We start from the raw sequence: 25,862 nt of genomic DNA on the forward strand, positions 1-25,862 counted from the left end.
ACCTGTGTATGCCAGTATATGCTAGTTATGCGCACATGATTATTTGTTTGACGTTCGGGTTGAGGCGGTCCTGCTTTGTGCTGAAGGCCAACATACCCTACGAGCGGTCCGGAGAGACTGTAGGCTCGAGGAGGGCGGTCCAGTCATGCCGAAGGCTCGGGATAGACTCAATTAGACTGTAGGCCCTGCAGGGCGGTCCAGTCAGGCCGAAGGCCCAGTATGCATGTTGTTGATTATGTGTTACTGATATGGTATTATCAGTGTGGTATTGGTATTTTGGGCGTAGCTCACTAAGCTCTCGGGCTTACAGTTTCAGTTTATTGTTTCAGGTACTTCAGGAGATCATGGCAAGGCGAAGGCGTGACCGTACTGCTCCGCATCCTTATGACGTGAGAAAAACCTAAAGAAATCAGTCATAAGTACTAAATGTGAACAAAACAACAAGAACTTATTTTGCAACAAAAAATATAAATGACTAAATGTGCACTATATATATATATATATATATATATATATATATATATATATATATATATATATATATATATATATATATATTAAGGAGTAAATGTGTACAAAGTGAGAAATATATTACCCTTTTAAGTCATTTTACCGGCTTACCTAGAGTAGCCGGTTATAAAGACTGAATATGTACGTTTTAACAAGTTGAAGGGGTATATATGGACGAAAAAAAAACTTAAAGAACAAATATGTACAAATCGAAAAATAAATTACCATTTTAAGTCATTATCCTGGGGATGAGCATTTGGACCGGAGTACCGGCCAGAACCGGTACCGAAACCAGATAGAACCGATCGGGCCGGGACCGGGACGATATTCTTGTGGATTTTTTGAACCGGGAACCGGTAGAGCCGGCAAAAACCGGAACCGTATGTTGCTATTTCTCGAGGATCGGTTCCAATATTGAAGACACGACAAGAACCGGTAGGAACCGGAATCGGTAGAACCGGCGGTCCGGTTCGGTTCTTAATTTCGGCCAACTTCGGTTCCCGAATCGGGTTCGGTTCGGGCCGGTTCCAGCCGGGTTGGTTCCTTTGCTCGTCCCTACATTATCCCTTTGTTTTATATAAAAACAAAATCAAACCAAAATCTTACATTCCATTTATATATATATATATATATATATATATATATATATATATATATATATATATATATATATTAATTTCGTATTCCCTTAGGAACAGTACCTAAGGGTACTGTTCCATAGGGTTATTTAATTCCACCTTAGTTAATCGTTCACCGCCTCAAATACTTCTCTATTCTTTTTAATGGGTGTTTGGGAATACTTTTTAAATGACTTTTGCCTTTTAACTTTTCTAAAAAGTTATAAAGATGTTTGGAAGATGCAAAAGTTCTTTTCAAAATAACTTTTTGTAAAGAAGAAAAGAGTGGGTTTTCAAAAGTCAAGAAAGTGTGACTTTTTGTAACTTTTGGACTTTTAAAGCTAAATCACACTCAAAAGTCAAAAAATACTACCCAAACACTTTTTAAAAACTACTTTTGGCTTTTGTTTCCTCAAAAGAACTTTTTTGTAAAAGAACTTTTATAAAAAGAACTTTTAGGCTTAAAAAGTAATCCCAAACACCCCCTTAATCGTTCACTTCCACCGCCTCTCCCTTCTTCCATTTCCCCGTATAGTCCCATCACCAGTCCTATGCTAGCCGGCTGAATCGATGGTTTCATCAAATTCGATTCGTAGTTGATAGTTGGAAAAAACCGGTGATGGAGGGGAGCTGGTGACGCTGGCGGCAAAGCTGCTTCAACAGGTACCTCAGCTCCACCCACATTCACCTTCGATTAGAAAGCTGCAGTCGTCGGCCTCCATTGGCGGTCATTGTAGGTGTTTCCCCCCTCTTCTTCACCACATATCAACACTTCATCGACCATCTTCATCATCCTTCTGATGTAGGGTTTTCGCCCCATTTTTTTTCTCATGTCAGTCATGTTCCCTGACGACCTCTCGCTTCCATCATTCGGCCGTAAGAAGGTTATTCACTATGGTGTGATAGCAAATAAGCGGTTTCTGATGGGTTTTGAGCATAACATCATTCCTATGGTGTTCATGCAACCCTAATTGCTTTGATCTAGGTTTTTCTAATTAAACATACAACATTGTGTACCAAAGCAATAAACCCTAGATCTAGCATGTGATAATCGATATTAACATAAGAATAGGATTTAGATCTTACCTTGATTGTTATGTAGCAATAACAATCTCAATTCCTCCTGATCTTGACTTCTGAAAGCTTAGTGCCTCAAATGTTGCACCTCTAATGGAGTCACAAACACCATAAGCAATAAGGATGAAGAAGGAGGAGAAGGAGAGGCACAAAAATGTCCAGAAACCCTAAGGGATTCATTCATCACGTTTTTGGGGCCTTAGGGGTCCTTATATAGTTAGGCCATTAGGGTTTTCAACTAGGAAACCCTAATCTGACTTCTTAAGCCCTAAGCAGCCCATGGACTCCTTTTAGAACATCCCTTGGACGAATTCCTTATGGGCTTCCAATAGAATTCGTCCAACCTATATTCCAAGGTGATCCATAGCCCAAATGCAGATATCTTATAATTACAATTCCAGTCCCCTAAGTTTAATTAATCTCTTTTGACCACAAAATTAATTCTCAATTAATTCTTGACCAATATTAATTAAACAATATGATTTCTCCTTTAATATATTATTCTCATAATATATTAATAAATCATAATTAATCCTATCTCTCCATAATTCATCCTACAAGTTGTTATGGTGAAGGCAACCCAAAAGGACCATGCTCATAATCGGGTCAAGTACATACCAAAATAGTTATGGACTTAGACACTAATCCAACAGTCTCCCACTTGGATAAGTCTAACAACTATTATGCGTATGACTTCAAACCTGATCAGCAATCGTAGCTTTCAAAAGTCGCTGTCAACTCTGATCTTATCAGAAATGTGTCCTTTAGATAAGGGATCATATATTCCTCCATTCTAGATATCATATGAACTGAGACATAGATTTTAATCATACTCTCTGTTCATGTGTTGTTTCCCGATTTCTGATTTATGACGACTGACAACAGACTACAATTGAACACATCAACTCAGTCCCGGCTTGGCCAAGCACTTAGGGTGTCATCACTAAATCATCGAGGGGCCAACAAATATCGTTTTTATCCCACTTTGGGTAAAAGGAACGGATAAACTTTGACTCAATGCTCGCTTGTTCCTACTCATCAAATCACACACAACAATATGTTTTATAACACCAAGTTACTGGTGCGTTTACATATGTGTAACCGACTCGCAAGATACAACTCATACATCTCGGTTTCAAGAATATAAGATATTATCGTCTCACCAATCACTCGTGATAAAATCCATGAAGCGATCCAAGTGAGTGTGGGTTTAATCCAATACTCTAATCTTATAGCAGCACTCATGAACTCTGCAGCAAACTTGTGCCATGTCTAAACACTTTAGACAATCTACAGACGAATTCATGAGAGTCTTCATTCATACCTACTTCCAAAGTATGAGCGACTGTGGAGGGTTTGAATAATCTTATTATTCAGGAAGTCAAAACATGCAAAGTGAAACACAAGAATAATACTAATTCTATATGGCCCCAAACCTTTGAGTATAAATAAAACATTTTATTTAATCACCATATTGATTACTCATTATTTGTTGTTTTGGGTAATCAACTTCTTACTTGAATTATAACAACAATTGTCTCATGCTCTTAGCATGCACACTATGTTTTCCTATGGTCCTTACTTTGTGAAATAGATCAAATGAACATATTTCCAATGATGCTCATTTCACAATTCCTAATCCTAATTAATTAGTGTAGGAATACAAAATTCTCGCCACTACTAGAATATGTTAGACTCTAACATTTTATGCAACGGTCCTTTCGTAATATCACAGCGCCAAAGTCACCAAGACTTTGCCAATGAAATTACAAAGTGCTCTATTGGAGATTGTTACAAGACAATTCCATAGTCATGAAGTCTCACATTCAAAGTACATTCCTTTGAACATCCTTCTTGCATAGAAATTTCTAATCCAGACATAGATTCTTATCGTCCAACTCCCAATAAGGAAACATTTCCATATTTGTCATATGACAACTTATTCTAAATATAATCTTATCTATTCATAATAATGCCAATACGGTCCATCCATGACTATACTTCCAATTGTCCGTAAGCGACCAATCCTTGGCGAACCTTAGATTGTCCTTGACAGTTGTTTAATTATTTTAGTCAAATCCGGTTTTATTCCCTTTTTCCCTCTAAATGCCCTAGGCATTTGGAAAATTTTAGAACGGTCGAATATTACACCATATGCAATCGATCCTATACCCGAAGCGTATGGAATACGATTCATAATGAAAAAATGTGATACTTTACCAGTTTCTTGCTATAATACTGTCATAATATTTCTAGTTGTCATGTTCTCAAAATTCGAACTATGAAGAGGGATGCCGTAATCATAATCGAACTTTGAGAATGCAATTAATAAATATATCCTTGACTAAATTCAATTAAAATTTCTCGATCTAAACTTTTAGATTGGAAACGAAATATAACATTCTCTCCCTTAATTATAGCAAAACAACTTTTCAATCCCTGCAACTTTGCAAAGTGAAACTTTTGTTTTTCTATAATTAATATTGCCAACTTGCAATACTTAAAATAATAATAATCATGCTCCCACTAACATGATGATTATATCCATTCCAGCATAACATTTATACTCTCACTAGCTTTGACACGTATTCAGAAAACAGTTAGACTTCTAGAAGACAGTACTTATTGACTTCCAAAGTTCATATTTCCAATACGATATGCTTCGATAAGCCTTTATCTAAGCTTCTCAAACTCACACACCTTTCCTTAGATAGCTCACATGTGTGTCTCAACTAATTCAGAACTTATGTTACTAAGTCCCAAATGTTCAGACTAATTGCCAAATCTCACAATTCGAACTATGAAGAGGGATGTTGTAATCATAATCGAATTTGAGAATGCAATTTACATAATCGCTATCTCCTTAAAATATCTCTTAGTGAAAGCGTTTCCTCACAATCATTTTCATGAAGGAGAGAAACCATATGACACTTAGATTTAATGGTGCATGTGTTCCTATCTATGCGAATTTGTCATAACCATAATCATAAGATAATGTTTGTGACAAATCCAAACTCTTATGGACAGAACTTGTTCATACTTTATTTCTTGCCATCAAGGGTCCCACCATTGCTTCCGAGTTATTTAGCAGCTCACCTATGCCAGTCAATGTACTTTCATTGAACAAGATGCTTGCCTTATGCAGTCTATTGAGAACTCGTAGAACTCATATGCATAATCAACTCAACTGGATTGGCACAGAAACAAGAATACGTCAACACGATAGGTTACAATCCTCAAGTCGTATGCTGGTGTTTAATAGGTTTACTCTAGATTAGTTCTTGAAACTTTTCAAGATCTTTAGACTCCCACTGACCTCTTGACATATAAAATTCTCTTATCAAGAAACATTTCTTGATAAAACAAATATTCAGGAATTAGTGCGTGTCTATATCAAGACAAACCACTACACACAGTTGGTCTTAGTTGGTCTTTGTCTTCTCCAAGACATCACAACTTACCAATTTCAAACGTGCCAGAGTAAGAAAAACAATTTTTTTACTTCACATTTGATGAGTGTGTTAGACCTTCTTAAGATGTGTCACTCAATTCACAATCTTGGAGTATGACTCTAAGACTTGATTTTGGAACGAAGTATGACTCATCCTTTTGATTTAACCATTTCAACAACTTCCGACTCCTCTTCTTAGCCATACTAGTACACTAAGATGTTCTTAGAGGATCAATTGTGATATGGTTCTTAATCATTAAGACGATCATAAAACACGATACAAAAGTACTCTCCCTTCTTCTTAGATTGGAGAAACTTTTATCTTTCTGCCTTCATTGATTCTACTTATTCGTTCTGCCATTCATTGAAACTTTTCAATGATTCAGAATTACACTTAATCTTGTAAGTATAACCACATTTACTAGACTTTTAGTAAATAATGACGAACAACGTTATTATTATTTATGGTGGATTTGACTAGTTCACAACATTGTGTACTAGTTCCTTTAGTCCTTCACTTGACTCACATACTTATGTGAACAAGGAATTAGTCTTAATTACCTAAGTGCCAAGATTTCCATACATCACACAATGCAAGTTGTATGATTCCAAGTTTCTGTCCAATTGAAACTTGGGCGATGGGAATCTTTCCTTACTTAGAAAATTATGACACTTACCATAAATAACATAACTAAGAATCACATCCATTTCAACATTGCTAATAATAGAAATACTCAAACATCAATTTTTCATACATGTCATTGCAAGGATAAATAAATAAGAAAAAAAATCAAAATTTATTTTATTGCGGAAAAATTTGTCCTTACAACGCAACTCAAATGAAAAACTATGCTATTACATTTCTTAGCAATCTATCCTAACTCTAAAGTAGCAGCTCAAAAAATCCGATCTTCGGATCCATGTGATCGAGATCCATTTCTTCACGATCAGATTCAGCACACTTCTTCCTTTAAGCTTCCTCTCTTTTCTTCGATCCTTCAAAACATCAAAAATGTAATCTTATCACATAATGTATCAAGAATCAAAAATAGGAACTTATAGAGTTAGTTAATGGATTTTACCTGAAGTAGAGCCATACGTCTTGACTCTCCCATCTCTTAGATCTCTCAGGTAGACAGGGCAGTTTCGTCTCCAATGCCCTTTCTCTTGGCAATAAAAGCAAATTGACTCTTTTGGAACAGCACACAGAACTACCTCAGACTTTGCCTTTCTCTTATGATCAAACTTTTCGACCATGGCATGCTTTTCGTTGCCATTGCCTATGTCCATGGAGGTTTGGAAGGCAGATCCACCAATCAACTTTGCTTCTCCAGTGCGCCAAATCATTGCTGATTCAGTAGCAACAAGCAAATAGGTGAGATCGATGAGGGTTACGTCGTGGTTTATCATATAGTACTCTCTTACGAACTCACTATATGAGTCAGAAAGCGATTGAAGAACCCAGTCAACAGCCAGCTTCTCACAGACAACGACTCCCAACATTCTTAACCTATCAATGTGTGACTTCATCTCTAAGACGTGTGCACACACTGACTTTCCTTCTCCGTGTTTACTTGCCAAAAGGGCTTGAGTGAGCTTGAACTTTTCAAGCCTTTGGACTTGTGGGTTAGGGAGAACAATAGGAGGAGGTGGAGGAAGTGAAGCACGATCTCTTGTTCCTCGATCGAATCGTGGAATATCATCTTCATGTGGAAAGCTTGTTCCAAGGGATTTGGGAAGACCATAGTTGTCATACTTTGACATCTACAAAACGGGAGAAAATTCAAGTTAGTTGATTGACTGATTGAGTCCTTAATAAAACACCCAAATGAGATATTAAGGCTAGGACCCAACACAATATTCTACAACTTGGAAGAGGGATGCCGTAATCCAAATTGCAGAACATTTGAAGGTAAGTGAATGACGATTCACTAATTTTCCACCATGAAAAACGAAAAAAAGATTAAGTTTTAAATGTATTGAAAACTCCTAGATCCTTTGAGATTCATTGAACTTTTCAATGGCATGTTTAAATCTCGATATGCCCCTCATTTTGTGACTGGGATGCCGAGGATCACAAAACATGGTGTGAATAACCATACAAATATACATGGTGCCCCCAATGTTACAGTCACCTAATCGACGTGCCGGTTAACCACACACGCTCCATCGATATATGACAAACATCGAGTCACCCTTCGCTACCTTTGCTTAGAGCCCATTTAGTGTGACGGTTAACCACACACGCTCCACTAACGTCTTAGCAAGGGTACAAAGTGTAATTTCATGGAATTGCATCAAATTCACTTTTTCCTAAAGTAACTAAGATTGAGAATTTTTTAAAAACATTTAGTTACTTTATAATTCATTATACTTTTAATGGAAAGGGTTTGCCCTATCCTACCCGTTCGGCTAACGACCCTCCACCAATCAAAGAAGCGGTGAGTAAGAGTGGACACCCATTAAACGGTCATTTTATAGGCCATAACCTTATACCCCCTTCACAGATCGGCTTCGTGAATGAGGCCTACTAACGGTAAGACTAACATTTAAGTTATACATATATAATATTAGACATTTTAATTTTATATATAGTATAAGGGTGTATTTTACACTTTTAAAATACTATGTGGTCTAATTTAATAAATTACACTTTTTAATTTAATTAAATGTAAACCATATCACTATGGATTTATAAACTCTCTTTTAATTATACACTTAATTAATTTAATAAAACCATAAGGGTGTGATTTGAACTTTTCAAAACTAGGGTTTTAGAATTTATCATTTTAAAACTAAACTTTTAATCAAAAATTAAATTCCAAAACTTGAGGGCAAGTTTTGAAACCTTTCAAAACAATTAGGTTTAACTATTTAAATTTCAAAACTAAAACTATTAAGTTCAATTTTAAACTATAAAACTTAAGGATGTAAATTGAAACTTTTCAATCTTATATGTCAAATATTTGACTAATAATAATAATCCTATATTATCCATATTTAACCAAATTCATTAATTTTGATAAGGATAATCATTCCAAACATAGAAAATCGATTTTAGGCAATAAAAACGAGTTTTGGTAATTATCTTTAACAAAATCTGCTCAAAAAATCGAAAATTCCGTCAACAGCACCCTGGACTCGCCGAGTTCAGCCTACTCGTCGAGTCCACTGATGGACTCGCCGAGTCCACTGATGGACTCGCCGAGTCGGCGGTGCAGACAGTAAAAAAATTCGACTTTTGATCCTTTGGCAGTTCACTTGTGCATCTATTCAACTAGAAAAACGACCTAGGCTCTGATACCACTGATGGCTTTTAAGCATAACATCATTCCTATGGTGTTCATGTAACCCTAATTGCTTTCATCTAGGTTTTTCTAATTAAACATACAACATTGTGTACCAAAGCAATAAACCCTAGACCTAGCATGTGATAATCGATATTAACATAAGAATAGGATTTAGATCTTACATTGATTGTTATGTAGCAATAACAATCTCAATTCCTCTTGATCTTGACTTATGAAAGCTTAGTGCCTCAAATGTTGCACCTCTAATGGAGTCACAAACACCATAAGCAATAAGGATGAAGAAGGAGGAGAAGAAGAGGCACAAAAACGTCCAGAAACCCTAAGGGATTCATTCATCACGTTTTTGGGGCCTTAGGGGTCCTTATATAGTTAGGCCATTAGGGTTTTCAACTAGGAAACCTTAATCTGACTGCTTAAGCCCTAAGCAGCCCCTGGACTCCTTTTAGAACATCCCTTAGACGAATTCCTTATGGGCTTCCGATAGAATTCGTCCAACCTATATTGCAAGGTGATCCATAGCCCAAATGCAATTATCTTATAATTACAATTCCAGTCCCCTAAGTTTAATTAATCTCTTTTGACCACAAAATTAATTTTCAATTAATTCTTGATCAATATTAATTAAACAATATGATTTCTCCTTTAATATATTATTCTCATAATATATTAATAAATCATAATTAATCCTATCTCTCCATAATTCATCCTACAAGTTGTTATGGTGAAGGCAACCCAAAAGGACCATGCTCATAATCGAGTCAAGTACATACCAAAATAGTTATGGACTTAGACACTAATCCAACAGTTTCACCAACATACACTTCTTCACACAGGTTAGCAACCTTACATTATCGAAATTCTCCTTCACAGCTTCCAATGGCCCCAAAGTGATGTCTATGTGGTATCTTCTTTGGGGAGGTAATAGAGAAAGATGTTAACTCTCTTGTGGTGGTTGTTCTTAATTTAATTGACTTGGGTTTTTCGATTTTTGCTCTACTTGACTATACAAATTCGAACTTGCTTTCAACTTTAGTATTTAAGTTTGACATCTTATAAGCTTTGCTTGACGTAATTTTTTGGTTTTTTTATGCGAAATGGGAAGAAGAATGGTGTTTTTTTTGGTGTGGGTACGTTGTGTTATGTGTTATAAGTGGTATATGTGACTGGTCAATTGAGGAATTAGGGATTTGTGACTGTAAGTTTTTCATGGATTTTCTTTCATGTTTCTACACCCCAACTATTCGATGAAATGCCTAGAAGCCTTTACTATTTGTTTATCATGGGTATATTTTGATTTGTGAAGAGTTTTCAAGACAAACATGATGAAAGGTATGCATAATTTTCCAATCCTACACTTTTGATTCCTGAATATAATCTTATTTTCTTTTAAAGAAAATGATAAATGAAAGACCTTTCTTGTAGATACAATTTAAATGATTAACAGAACAAATGCAGTCACTTATTAAGGGACTGGAAAAGTTTGAACATGAATTTGCTGCATCTACTAATGGTTTCCCTGTCTTTGAAGTTTTTCAAAAGGTAAATGGATAAGCCTTCTTATGAAGTTACTTTTACTTTTTATAATTTTATATATAATAAATGCTATCGTTAGAAATTTAATGATTTCATCAACATTGCTGAATCAGAAATGGCATATGTAACAACTTTGTACTTTGTGGTGGCAATAACAAGTAAAAGCCCTTTTAATTCAAGTATATAGTTAATAATTGGTATTATATAAAAAAAAATTCTTTATAAAGTGTAATTCATTTTTTTTTCAAGGTAGCAATAGTTATGGATTGGAAATGCATATTGGTGAAGCTCCTGTTCGTTGCCCTTTTAAACAAGGTAATGTAAAGTTTTTGTTTGATGAAATCTGTTTTATTTATTTATTTATTTTTATAGTATTTGTGGTGGTGGATGCTGTTGAATTGAGAATATCAAACATCAATAAACATCAACAAGATTATGACTAATTTCAAATAATATTTTATACCTAAAAATATAAAACATCAAGCTCATTTTAAATAATTACTTGGTCTTATTTATTTATTTATCATCAACTTTTAGTAAAATTAACAAATGACATGGCAAGCTACCAGGAAACATGTTAGTGAGTGATATGCAAAAATGACTTAAATTAATAAAGGTTTCTTTAAATCTGTTGCCTTATTTTTCAATCAGATATGTTTTAGTTTGGATATGCTTACAAATGCTATTTGAGATCCATCAACTATGATACATTGCATCTGGAAGATGAATACAAGCCGCAAGAAAAAGCCAAAAGAAAAAAAGCATCAAAAGCTGTCCAACAAGGAGAATATAATCAGTCAACAAGTGAGGTCGTGGTCTACTGGTGCTTTTTGTACAAGGTTCCTGGAAAACTTTTTATTTTTTGGGATTTTACACAGATTATGTGTCCATTACCTGAGCTTTTTTTTTTTAAAGTCATATAAAGTTTTTTTAAGTTAATTTCACTTATTTTGATTTCTTTTTCAGGAAATCTACAACTGTTACTACCTTAGTTGAAAGAAAATAGCAGTTCTAGATACTGATCTATTTCTCACTGTATGGGAGGTGGGATGAAGGTGAAGGCTGATTAGCTTCCCAACACTTAAGGTATGTTTTGTACAAGGTTCGCTGTTGCTGTTTTTTTTTTTTTTTTTTTTTTTGTGATTTAGTCACGAGTTCAGTTACTTAATGAGATAATAGAGTTTTCTTTCTGTAGTAAGACCATAGACTTAGATTGGTGAAACGTTCTTGAAGTTTTTTTTTTTTGGATAATGAAATCATGATTTGGCCTCTTATATTGCATTTTGTTCTGTTACTTATTACCATGGTTGCAGAAATCGCTAAGCGGCCGCTAATCGGTGAACTAGCAATTAGGGATTAATCGGCTAGGCGGGGATTAATCGGGAGATTATTCGGGGACCATTAACTATTAAGAAAAAATTTCAAAATTTTATAAATCTAATTTTAATCCTACAAAAAAGTGATTAATCGGCGATTAGGGCCGATTAGGTCCGACTTTTACCTGCGTTGACCAGACCCGATTAGGTCCGATTATGTCCGATTAGGTCCGATTAATTCTGACTTTGACCTGTATTGACCAAACCCGATTATAGTGACCGATTAGCAATAAATCTCATCGGTGAAGGTCCGATTAGCGATTAATCGACAGATTACGCCGATTTCTACAACACTGCTTATTACAATGGGCTAATTGGTAATTTCACTACCAACTCACAAAGAATTTTAACAGTTATCCTGGTGAAGGGATCCCAAATTTCATAAAGGACGAAACAAAATCGCTTTTGTTGGCTACGCCTAGAAAACAAGAAACTCCATTTGAATTGCAAGAATAACAATGGACTTTACTCTTTTAGCCAGCATAGGCAATGTACTTTATTTTTTATTTGTTTTAGCAATGTAAATTCATTTTCTCACTCATTATAGCAATGTATTAGCAATGTAATTTCTTTATGGTTTACAATTTTGAGCTTTCTAATTATAGCATATCATTTTATTCTATAAAGAAATATTAAAAAGAATACATGTATCTTTCTTGAATGAAAATCATCAAAAAGTAAAAAAAAAATCATTTCTTCAAAGATATTCTATTTCATTAAAAAAAAAAAAAAAACCTTCTGACCCATGGGAAAGCATGGGTCTCTTCACTAGTTTTTTTCTTTAAAAAAAAGTAGAGTTTTTCGAGTTTTATTTGTTTGCATTGCAAGAGAAAGCGGGTCATTTCGGATCTTGCCCGGTCCATTTCATATCCACACTTCTCTTCCATGGACTTCTTTCTAGGGTTAAACTCTGTAAGCAAAGCTGCAATGTCTCCTTTTATAAGGAAAAAAACCTAGAGTCGTAAATCAATGAGCAACAACAATGGAAAGAAACCGAACAGGGTTGTGCAACTATCCGATGCCGCTCCTTATGTTCTCCCATACCTATATCCGGTGGAGCTATCCGCCATCTCGCTAACCTGCAAGACACTACATCTCTTAGCCAAATCCGTTACCGCCGTCCGGTCATCCGACGCCTGTAGGAACTCCGAGAAGCTCCCCATTCCTTTCGCTAACTCCACCGTGGACAATCATCCATATGCATACTTCATCTATACTCCGACTCAAGTCCTAAGTTTCTACGACGACCCACCCCGCCAGCCGTGGGGTTTGTATCCTCTCCAACGACGAGACCTAGGTTTGATTCTTCCTCCGACGCTTGAGGATGGTGCTAGGTGTGAATGCGATAGATGCGGTAACGATTCGGCGGGGTGTCCGTGCTCCAGGCAGAACTTTTCCGGGTTGAGATGGGAATGCGGGTCGGGTTGCATTTGCGATTTGGAATGTTCTAACCGAGTGTCCCAGAGAGGTATATCAATCCGATTGAAGATCGTTAGAAGTCCGGGGAAAGGTTGGGGCTTACATGCGGATCAGTTTATTCGAAGTGGAGAATTCATTTGCGAATATGCAGGTAACCTGTTTGTGAAAATGTCTACCGTTATAGTTTTCCATTTATGAACATATTCATTGCGATTGTCCTAATTCTTAGCAGGATACTTAAGTATGTGCTCCTCGCTGTAAACATGGACAAATAATAACATAAAAATGTGGGATTTTAGATGGGCATAATGAAGAGCAGAATGCCCATAAAGGACCTACATACAATCATACATCTATTCAAATTGCAATCCAATCTAGTTTCATTGGTTTGTGCCATTTAAGCTTTCACAATTGTCCTAATTCTTGGCATGCCACTTAAGTATGTGCTGCTTGCTGTAAATATGGACATACAACAACTATATGTTGGCTTTTAGGTGGGCGTTTCATGAGCCAAAAACACCCACAGAGGACCTACATACATTAATACATAACCATATTGTTTATTTTTTATCTCATAATGAATTAAAGTGTAAATAAATGGGTAGTGTAATTGTTTGACAGGTGAACTTTTGACAACAAAAGAAGCAAGAAAGCGTCAAGAAATATATGATAAACTCAAATCCACAAACAAACACACATCAGCTCTTTTAGTTGTGAGAGAACATCTTCCATCCGGAAACACATGTATGAGAATCAACATTGATGCTACAAAAATTGGCAACATTGCACGATTCATAAACCATTCTTGTGATGGTGGGAATCTTTCAACAGTTTTGGTAAGAAACTCAGGTGCTTTACTACCTCGCGTGTGCTTCTTTGCATCCGAAGATATATTAAAAGATCAAGAACTCACTTTTAGTTATGGAGATTCGGGTTTGAATCCAAATGGGTCAAAGTGTTTTTGTGGCACCAGTTGTTGCACAGGAATCATGCCTTCTGAACATACATGATGTCAGCAAGGTATGACATTTTCTTGAAAACATCACAGATTCTTCAAGATTATCAAATGATTTTCTTATATCAAGTTAGTGTAGGTATTTTTTGTATGGATAAAGACATAAAGTGGTTGAATGTGTAAATGATGTATAAAACTTTGTATACCTATATAAAGATTAAAGATTGTTTCTTTTTTATATCAAATTAACTTTCAAAGTTTGCGTATTATGTCGTTCTGTGTAGATTATCTGAAAAAGAAACAAAACCACATTAAACAGAGGTTCTTTTTATTCCATTTTCTGAAAATGCAAACTTAAAGTCATAATTGCATAATCATTGTTAAGACCACTTTGAAAAATAAAATCAATAATCATCGTGATTGGAGAATTTGATTGGCAAAGGCCAAAGGGTCCCCACTTTCTTCCTCGTCGTCATCTTCCTCACCATGACAAGGTTGACATAGTTGCAGAGGATTAAAACTCTGTGAAAGAGTTCCACTCTGATGATCATCTCGAAGATTATTCAAGCTAGAATCAAAGCTGTTCATGTTAAGTATATTATTCGAAGCAGAAGAAGCATTCGAATACGCAGGCTGCAACAATGAAAGATGATGCATGGGTTCCAATTGTTGTTGTGAATTCTGAAGTGCATTTGCCACTATTAGTCTATTGTTTATCAGCTGGTTTTGCACCATTGCTAATTCGGTCTGCAACGCCGCCACCTATCACCACAAACATTATATACAGTCTGCATATGTTTAAGCAGCTGATTCGAACATAACAATTTTTTTCTATACACAACAATTTATGTTTTAATACAAGTGGTATTACTATTAGTGTATTACATGCATATTTGCATGTGTAGTTGTGTACCTGTTGTTGTAAAGCAAGGACGGTTGAGACGCAACCATAGACCGGGTCCGACAAGCGGGCTTGGGCCTCATAAGAGATGGTCACGACTGCATGTTGCCGCCGGTTCACTGGAATGTGCGTAAGGAGTTTGGACACGTTGCTGGCGCCAAACACCTTATGCACTGCTGCAAACCGGGCTGCACCCTGGTCAGACCCGAAGTAGGGTGCGAAGATGCACCCGTTGACACATTTTCTTCTTAAGAATTTGCATGCTCCACAAGGAGGGTTTGGGATTAAGCCTGGTTCGGATGTTGCTGCTTCAAATGGGGCGGCGGCGGCGGTTCGTTTTCTGGCTCCTCGGCGAGTGCCTGGTGGTGGTGGGTCCCGATGTGTGTCGGCCATGGTGGAGGGATTGAAGGAAGGAAGTGTGGGGTTTTGGAGACACTTGAGGAGATAATTAGGGGGTGTGGTTATATGAAAGAAAAGGGAAAGATTAACACATAAATCTTGTGAGAGGTTGGGTAGGGTTTTTTGGTGTGAGAAGCTACAAAGAGAGTGGGTTTTTTTTTTTTGTGTTGATGGGAGTAATAAACTTGTATAATAATATTGATGGAAGTGATTTAATATATTTATTTATAATTATTTGTTTATTGGGTGTTTTGGGAAAATGGATTTGCATTATGTGAAAGGGTGTTTTGAGTTGGTTTGTTTGTGGGACATATGTCATGGTTGTCGCACATGAGATAGCACAAGATTTATGTTGCCTGTGGCGTGTGGGGATGTTGTCAAACATACCGAAATCTTAAATTTAGTAAGTCATGAATGTAGCACACAACAATCTTAGTGGTAAAAACGTAAACTCGTTTTAACATTTCACACTCAGCTCATGATTATTGCAAAGGGAGGTTTCTTCTATAAAAGACATGACCTGATTTCTATACAAGATTGTCTTTCAAATTTTGAAAGAGTTAAGATGTTGGGTTGTTATGTTATGAAAAACAAAATATAATTTTCCAATATATCTAGTCGTATTAAGGACAGAGGGTGTGATATCAACTTTGTCATGTTGTTTTTTCTATAAAATGATAACCACATCACCTTTGTCATGCCTCTCCGAGTTTTTGTCATTTGAAAAGATTGGTTTGTCATGGCAAGTCATTAACTTAATAAAATTTTATAAAATACTCTAAATACATTAAATTAAAATAGTACTTGAAATTGAAAGGTAGCACTAAATTAAAACATAACATAAAAATAACAATTAGTGTTACGTTGGAAGTTGCTTTATGTACTCCTTACCAACATTTCAAAACTCCAAATATTTGAAAGCTTTTCCATTTCCTAACCGGAAATTTTGAAGAGTTTTGTTTAAAATGATGTCATCTACATCATTCTCACCATCATCTTCATAATGAGTCTCAAGTTAATAAACAAAGTGTTAAAATCCGATACCACTTTGTTCGTGGACTTCCATTTTGCATACATTTGATCTTTCGAACAATAATTACATTGATTCATTTCGATGAGAAAATGTGTGGTAATTCTCGTCCAAAAATCCCCTCATTGAGTGTGTTGCCGACGGTATGGCCTTCCGATACACAAACTCATGCACCGGCCAAAGTTGTGTCTTTTATCGGGATTCATGGTCTTATCATAAATTTCCCACTACTCGGAGCATTTATATTGCTAAGATGGAATTGAGATTTGAGAAAGGTAAATTAGGGTTGAAGGTTTGAGAGATGAAGATTTAAAAGTTGTAAAGATTGATAATAGTTGTGATATATGAATAAAAATAAAAGATAGGTAAAATTTGAATTCTGTGTGTTTGTGTGTGTGTGTGTGTGTGTGTGTGAGAGAGAGAGAGAGAGAGAGAGAGAGAGAGAGAATTGGATGCTCGAACTCGACATGTCGAGTTCTTGATGCGGTGTCTGCCAAGCCAACTCAACATCGTCGAGCTCTTTGCCGAATCCATTCCCTCCGTTCTAATCAAAGATTCAGATCCAATGGTATCAAGTGACAAGTGCTTTGTGAATCTAAAAACTTTAACTATAACCTTCTCCTAGCAATAAAGTTTTTCCTAAAGAAACAATAATGCGAAATTAAAGATATCTACGAAGGCATAAACATGCCTTTTGTTTTTGTATTATTAAGCTATGTACATTACTATTTGACAAAATGGTAGCTAATTTCCTAAGATTTTTTTTTAGAAATTGAGTAATGTAACAAATTTTTTTCTTTTTTTTTTTAAATAACCACAAAAAAAAATTATTGAAAAATGAACATTCGGTCTGGAATACCTATTTCAACCCTGTATTTTAAAATGAGTAAACGAGTATAGTGATCTGACCAGTAATATGGTTTCCTTATAAATAACATTTTTGAACTCACTTTCATTTAGGGCTCCATTTTGAACTCACATTCATTCCAGACAACATTTCGGACATCAAACTCAAACAATGTTTTCTTCTAACAATGAAGAGATTCAGTTTTTGTGGTATGTGTCGATTGTTTTTATAATTATATGTTTTTATTTATGATTATATGTTAAAAAGTAGATATTTTCGTTTTTTTTGTATGATTTAGTGCGATTACATAACTATTTATTGCTCTTCGAATTTTAGTAGTTTTTTAGTCTACTGTAAGATTATATGGGTATCTGTGTGCACTAGAACAACAAATCTGTAAAAAAAAAACCTAATTCTGAAATAGTCTGAAATGACTCCGGAAGACAAAGATCGTGTCCAGAATCTTTAGAACAAGTCTGGAATGCGTAGAACTGTTCCAGAATGGTATTCCGGAATGCCTCAATCTGAAATGCTATTCTGGAATGTTCTCCGGAACATAGGTATTTAAAGTCCAGAATATGCACCAAATGCCTAATTATAATTTCTTTCATTGCAGCATGACAGGACATACGAATCGGAGACTATTTCCCTGCTACTTCATCTTTGACAAAGTTTAGACGATGTGTCTTTCCATTTGTATTGCCTTCAAAATTAGTGAAATTTGTTGACATTATTCAGGTGTTCATTACTCACTTCATCAATTACAAGATGAAGACGATGTGCAAGTGTCCCTACTATATATGTTAGAGCACGAATTTTGTGGCAGATACCCTTGACAACCAGTTAGTGATGAATATCTTGCACTCGTCTCTATTTAGACAAATTTAACAGGTATAAAATTATATACATATATATATATATATATATATATATATATATATATATATATATATATATATATATATATATATATATATATATATATATATATAGGGATATGTTATATTGAGAACACTAAAAAGTTGAGAAACGCGAGAACAAATGTGGACCAATCGTTTGCTAAGGGTCTAAATAGCAAATTTCATATTTACATCAGTATTAATTAGGCAACATGAAAATAACCTAAATTTATTAAATAAACATGTAACAACCGTTTTCCATGATTGAAGCCTGGACGATGAAAAACGTTTATTGGATAAACATAAATGGAACCAAATTGGTTGATTCTGCACACCATAGCTCCGACATTTGGAGTGGAATCGTAATTTGCAAGAGAGTACAACAATATTATTGTAATCGTTGGAAAAAAATTTCGATACTTTGATTGAAATCGTCTGTGACTTAGCACACCGGTGGTGGGGTTTTTTTATGGTGATGAAGGTTACTTTAATTCACTGATCGGTATTGGTGATGAAGGTGAAGGTAAATGACTTTGATTTCATACTTTTTTTTCTTTAATGATTATGTAAAACGAAAAAGAATTGTTAATTTCTATTAATTTTTTTTGCGAATGGAACATTGTTATTATGAACAATCACTTAAGATATGTATTCATTTGTTATAAAAATGAATTAAGTAATAATCACTATTGTTCTTATGTAGTTCTGATTGAAATGATTGAAATGATTTATCCTGATGTATGATTTAATCGTGAATGAAAATAAAATCAATAGTAAAATCAATAGTGATTTACTTAGTTGTTCTCTAGTTATTAAATGGAAGAATATGATAATTAATAATGACTGAATAATGTGTTAATCACTAATGATTTTATTCAGTGATGATTATAATGAATTGTATGTACGTATCTAATTTACTCGTGACACATATACAGTTGTTATTCCACTAATTTGTATAATCTTAGTTATCTATAAATCATTGCTGAATTTATGAAATTATATGGTATGATGTTGATACATATTTAATTTAATCGTGATTTACTAATGATTTTATTCAGTGATGATTATAATGAATTGTATGTACGTATCTAATTTACTCGTGACACATATACAATTATTATTCTACTAAGTTGTATAATCTTAGTTATCTATAAATCATTGCTGATTTATAGAAATTATATGGTATGATGTTGATACATATTTGAATAGGAAGTAAATCACTAATGATTTAATGTAGTTATGATTATACTTGATTATATATATATATATATATATATATATATATATATATATATATATATATATATATATATATATTGATTTAGTCATGAATGAATACAATTGATTTCACTACAATATAACGACACAAATACATATCTTATACCAATAAGGTGTATAATCTTAGTTGTAATGAAATCATTGAAGAATATATGATATTCTATGATGTGTTGTGGATAAATTTATGTGTTTATATGTTTGTAATGATGCAAATTTTAAAACATTTTTATGGTGATCTATAGGTATCTGTTTTATTTGAGCAGAAAATGAAACACATGGTTTTGTGGGTGTTCAGTGAACAATTGCACGAGATGTTAAAGTTTAATCAATAATGATTTACTGTAGTTATTAAGTGATTAGTAAATAGAATAATGTGATGATCATTAATGTTCACAATTATTTATAAATCAAAACAGTTTTGTGTATTTCATGAACGGTTATAATGTAGTTATATAATGGTAGTTGTATTCCATTGTGATGTTACTGTTTAATCAAGACTATATAAACATTGTAGTGTAATGTAATCAATAGCGGGTATAATTGTTTTGGTGGAACAGATAACTCTACACAAGCACTCGAAGGTGGCTACGAAGATAGATCTGATGAATATGATGATGGGTTTGAGCCATAAGAACTTTCCTATGTGCACATGCAAACCCTAATACTTGGATCTAGGTTTCTCTAATTGAACATGCAATGTTTCCAAGGCTTACAATGCTAGATCTAGAGATAACAATTGAAACATAACACATGAAATCAGATCTAGAAGAATACCTTAAGTTGCTTGCTCGAATCTTCTTGTTCTTGGAGCTTAGAGTCACAATTGTCACTCCTCTAATGGCTTACAAACACCAACTAGCAAGAGGATGATTTGGAGAGAGAGGAGAGATGAGAAAATCAGCTCTAGGGTTTCTTTCTTACAAGAGTGGCCGATTTCCCTCACCCATAGGGTCTATTTATACTATGAGCTACTAAGGTTACATCCTTAACCCTAATTGAATAACTTAGGCCCTAAGCAATCCAAGGATCCTTCTAGATATAAGGCTTGGATGAATTTAAGATATCCTAACCCTAAAATTCGGCCACCCTAATATCCATAAGGATTCATAGCCCAAAAACACAACTATCACACATTTGACAGTTTAAGCCTCTTTATTCAATTAACCTCTTTTAGTCACCAAATTAATTCCTAATTAATTTATGACTAATATTAATTAAATAATATTATTATTCCTTTAACATATTAATATAATAATATCTTTTCTCTCTATATAAATCAACCTGTCAAGTTGCTATGGTGAAGGCAACCCAAAAGGACCATGCACAACCGGGTCAAGTACTTACCAAATATAGTTACGGGCTTAGACACTAATCCAAAAGTCTCCCACTTGGATAAGTCTAGTAACTATAAATGCAAACACAATCCGATTAGCAATCGTAGCTCTCAAAGGCGCTGTCAAACTCTGATCTTATCAATATCCTGTCCTTCAGATAAGGGATCGTATAATCCTCTGTTCTAGATATCGTGCGGACAATTACATGGAACATGGTCATACTTATTGTCCTGCAATTGGTTTCTCGATCTCAGATTTATTTGACATAGAACTTAATTGAACACATCAATTCAGTCCTGACCGGGCCCGACACATAAGTCAAATCAAATCATCGAGGGGCCCTGATATCGCTTTTACCCTCTTAGGATAAAAGGAACAGATAAACTTCGACTTATATGCATCTACTATCCACTAATCAAATCACACACAACAATACGTTTTATAACATCAAGTTACTGATGCGTTTGCGCATTATCAATGCATAACCAATTAACAAACAATAAACCATATATCTAGGTTTTAAGACCATATGATATTACCATCTTGCGATCACTCGTGATAGATTCCATGAAGTGATTCCGGCAAGTGTGGGTTTATTCCAATGCTCAAATCAAGTTCATAAGCACTCATGAACGTTGTAGCAAACCTTTGCTATGTCTAATACACTTTAGACAATCTACACACCAATTCATGACAGTCTTCATTCATATCTACTTCCAACATATGAACGACTGTGGACCATTCGAATAATTCGATTATTATCAAATAACTTAATTATTCAGGAAGTCAAAACATGCAAAATGAAATAATAGGTAAAATATTAACATAAGACAGTAACATTACTAATAACTAATACTCCTTTATTTCATCATCAAATGTTAATAACAACTTATCTATTACATGTTTCCAAACTATCTAATCTAAACTAATATCGTCCTTTAGCCCAATGCTCCTAGCGTGCTGCAAATGTTTAACCCTGCTCAGTCCCTTCGTAAGCGGATCTGCTGGGTTATCTTCTGACGATACCCTCTTCACTACGAGGAGGCCCTCTTCCACCCGATGTCGAATAAAGTGATATTTTCTGTCGATATGTCGAGATCTACCGTGATCTCTTGGTTCCTTGGTCAAGGCAACCGCTCCTTCATTATCACAGAAAATCTCCATGGGCTCCTTTACGGCTGGCACAACTCCAAGGTCTCCAATGAAGTTTTTCAATCATATAGCCTCCTTTGATGCTTCACTTGCTGCAATGTACTCTGATTCACACGTTGAATCAGCTACAGTTTCCTGCTTGGAACTCTTCCACGTTATTGCTCCTCCATTGAGGGTAAAGACCCAGCCCGACTGCGAACGATAGTTGTCCCTGTCAGTCTGAAAACTGGCGTCGCTGTACCCTCGCACCTTTAAGTCATCACTTCCACCGAGGACTAGAAACCATTCCTTGGTCCTCCGAAGGTACTTAAGAATGTTCTTGACTGCGATCCAATGCGCTCTGCCAGGGTTCCCTTGATATCTGCTGACCATGCTCAAAGCGAAGGCCACATCAGGGCGAGTGCAAGTCATAGCGTACATGATCGAGCCGACTACGGAAGCGTAAGGTACTCGGCTCATTTCTGCTATCTCGAATTCAGTACTCGGACTCTGAGTCTTACTCAACTTGGCATTACTTTGGATTGGTAACTCCCCTTTCTTTGAATTCTCCATACTAAAACGTTTTAGTACCTTGTCCAAGTAAGTGTTCTGACTAAGTCCTATTAGTCTCTTACTTCTGTCTCTCACTATCCTTATTCCCAGAATATAGGAAGCCTCTCCGAGGTCCTTCATAGCGAAGCACTTCCCGAGCCAGGACTTAACCTCCTGCAGTGTCGGGATGTCGTTTCCTATGAGTAGTATGTCATCGACATACAATACGAGGAAGCTTACTACACTCCCACTGGCTTTGACATATACACAAGACTCATCTTCGCTTCGCATAAAACCAAACTCTTTGACCTTCTCGTCGAAAAAAAGATTCCATCTGCGAGACGCTTGCTTAAGTCCATAAATAGACTTCTCAAGCTTACACACTCTATTGGGATGCTTCGCATTGACAAAACCCTCTGGCTGAGCCATGTAAACATCCTCAGCCAACTTCCCATTAAGGAAAGCGGTTTTGACATCCATTTTCCATATTTCATAGTCATGAAATGCAGCAATGGCCAGCATCACCCTGATAGACTTTATCTTCGCAACTGGTGAGAAGGTTTCGTCGTAGTCAACTCCAGGAGTTTGAGTGAAACCCTTCGCAACCAATCGCGCCTTATAAGTGTGCATGTTTACATCCACGTTAGTCTTCTTCTTGAAGATCCACTTGCACCCGACCGTCTTACGACCTGGTACATTGTCAACCAAATTCCAAACTTGGTTGTCATACATGGATTGGATCTCGCTATCTATAGCCTCTTTCCACTTTGCAGACTCTGGGCCTGCCATGACTTCTTTATAGCTGTTAGGTTCGTCCATATTCACTAGTGTACTATCACTAATGAACGTATCCCCTTCCATAGTAATATGAAAACCATAAAACTGGGGTGGAACACTAACTCTTTCGGAACGTCTAAGAGGTAAGGATTCGTCAATCGATTCAACTGGAGTTTCCTCCTCGGGTTGAGCGCCAGTGTTAGAGGTTCCTTCATCGCTCGATTCTTGAAGCTCTTCAAGATCGATCTGCCTCCCACTGTCTCCTTGGCTTATGAGTTCTCGCTCTAGGAAAACCCCTCTTCTCGCAACGAAGAAAACATTGTCACTCGGTCTGTAGAAGAGATATCCAAATGATTTCTGTGGGTAACCGATGAAAATACATCACTCACTACGAGGTTTGAGCTTGTCGTGAGTTTCCCGTCTTACGAAAACCTCGCAACCCCAAACCTTGATATGTGCTAACGAGGGAGCCTTTCCTGTCCATATCTCGTGAGGTGTTTTGGCAACCTTCTTCGTAGGTACTAAGTTAAGGATATGGGCGGCAGTCTCTAAGGCATACCCCCAGAATGAGATAGGTAGTGAAGCACGACTCATCATGGAACGAACCATGTCTAGCAAGGTTCGATTACGCCTCTCAGCTACACCATTCAATTGTGGTGTCCTAGGTGGCGTCAATTGTGAAACTATTCCACATTCCTTGAGGTAGTCGTGGAATTCAAGACTTAGGTACTCTCCACCTCGATCAGATCGAAGCATCTTGATTTTCCTGCCCAATTGATTCTCCACTTCTTGTTTAAACTCTTTGAACTTTTCAAAGGTTTTTGACTTGTGCTTGATCAAGTAGATATACCCATATCTGCTATAATCATCTGTGAAAGTCACATAGAAGCGATTTGCGTCCCTTGTGGTGGATCTAAAGGGTCCACATACATCTGTATGTATGAGATCCAATAAACCTTCACCCTCGCACAAGTGCCAGTGAAGGGTGACTTGGTCATCTTTCCAAGTAAACAAGATTCGCATACGTCATCGTACCTAAGGTCGAATGACTCCAAAACTCCATCCTTTTAGAGTTGGGCTATGCGTTTCTTGTTAACATGGCCAAGGCGACAATGCCACAAGCATGCTTTGTCCATACTATTGGAAGAATTCACACATAATACATCATTTCCTAAGTTGTCTACAACCATCACAGTTTCATATATTCCATTACAAGGCAATGCTTAAAAATATAAAACATTATTAAAATAAGCATAAATAGAACCCTTTTCATTATCAAATGAATATCTAAAGCCTTGTTTATATAAACCATGAAATGAAATGATGTTTCTAGCCATATCTGGCGAATAGCAACAATTATTCAAATTTAAATCTAAACCATTACTAAGCACTAAGGAATAAACTCCAATCTTGGTCACAGGCGACGATCTTCTGTTTCCCATTATCAGATTCATCATTCCACGCTCCACATCCCTATTTCTTCTTAGTCCCTGCAAATCAGAACATATGTGAAAACCACATCCTGTATCAAGAACCCAAGAAGTAGCATGTGACAAACTATTAGATTTAATTGTGTAAATACCTGCGAAAGATGGCTTGATCTTTCCATCCTTGATGGCCTGCAGATATTCTGGGCAGCTTCTCTTCCAATGCCCTATCTTGTGGCAGTGGTGACACTCTGCCTCCTTGGGGTTTGAGTTGGGTTTAGCAGAACCAACTTTGGTTCCACTAGAAGAGGTGCCATCTTGAGACTTTCCCTTGTGGTGGCTCCTTGAGGAGGCCTTCCTCTTCTTACCCTTCCCTTGCCCTATTGCCAAGACAGGGGCAGCAGCTGGAGTGGGAGGTGTTGTAGCAGATTTATCCTTGAGGTTGCTCTCAACAGTCCTCAACAAGCCCTGAAGCTTGCTCAAAGATACTTCTTCCTTATTCATGTGATAGGTCATGCGGAACTGGCTATAGCAGGAAGGCAATGAGTGAAGGATAATGTCAATTGCTAGCTCTTCATCGAAGTTCACATTCAACTTCAGCAGGCGATCAACATATCTCTGCATCTTTTGTAGATGGGCAGTAAGAGACTCTCCATTTCCCATTTTGGTAGTGATCATCGAAGTGATGATCTCATACCTTTCTTGCCTGGCGCTCTGGTGGTAGCGTTCCAGCAGATCCTGATGCATCTCGTAGGGGTACTTGTCCTCATAGGACTTTTGAAGTTCAGCAGTCATAGTCGCGAGCATGATGCAATGGACTTTCGTGGCATCACGCTCGTGGGCCTCGTAGGCCGCGATCTCATCGACAGTAGCAGTTTCAATGTCAATCTCCTTAAGCTTCTCGTCGAGGACATACTCTTTGTCCTCGTAGCGAGTGGCCATGCGAATGTTGCGGATCCAATTACTGAAATTGGTCCCATCGAAGATCACTTTCCCACACAAGTTCATGAGTGAGAATGAACCAGAGGAGTTTGACCC

The 25,862-nt window shown here is 36.2% G+C and overlaps 2 protein-coding genes and 2 non-coding genes across 4 annotated transcripts; 3 read left to right on the forward strand and 1 right to left on the reverse strand.

The window, feature by feature from the left end:
* The first annotated feature begins 12,684 nt into the window (after positions 1 to 12,684).
* Positions 12,685 to 14,515, forward strand: LOC145154252 (histone-lysine N-methyltransferase SUVR3-like). The gene is made up of 2 exons (XM_079075527.1): positions 12,685 to 13,445; positions 13,916 to 14,515. Exons 1-2 carry the CDS (start codon positions 12,845 to 12,847, stop codon positions 14,302 to 14,304), a joined length of 990 nt encoding a protein of 329 aa, XP_078931653.1. The 5' UTR covers positions 12,685 to 12,844; the 3' UTR covers positions 14,305 to 14,515.
* On the forward strand, positions 13,531 to 13,641 carry LOC145151864 (small nucleolar RNA snoR103). Its single transcript, XR_013732414.1, has one exon. It is a non-coding gene; the product is annotated as a small nucleolar RNA snoR103 (small nucleolar RNA).
* Positions 13,729 to 13,837, forward strand: LOC145151862 (small nucleolar RNA snoR103). The gene has a single exon (XR_013732412.1). It is a non-coding gene; the product is annotated as a small nucleolar RNA snoR103 (small nucleolar RNA).
* Positions 14,479 to 15,710, reverse strand: LOC145154268 (LOB domain-containing protein 15-like). Its single transcript, XM_079075528.1, has 2 exons — positions 15,163 to 15,710; positions 14,479 to 15,011 (listed from the first exon to the last, which is right to left on the reverse strand). The coding sequence occupies exons 1-2, from the start codon at positions 15,541 to 15,543 to the stop codon at positions 14,661 to 14,663; spliced, it is 732 nt and encodes a 243-aa protein (XP_078931654.1). The 5' UTR covers positions 15,544 to 15,710; the 3' UTR covers positions 14,479 to 14,660.
* Positions 15,711 to 25,862: the final 10,152 nt, after the last annotated feature.

Source organism: Lactuca virosa, chromosome 1 (genome assembly GCF_052849685.1).
Source record: "Lactuca virosa cultivar CGN04683 chromosome 1, Lactuca_virosa_CGN04683_v6, whole genome shotgun sequence".
Classification (NCBI taxonomy): Eukaryota; Viridiplantae; Streptophyta; class Magnoliopsida; order Asterales; family Asteraceae; genus Lactuca; species Lactuca virosa.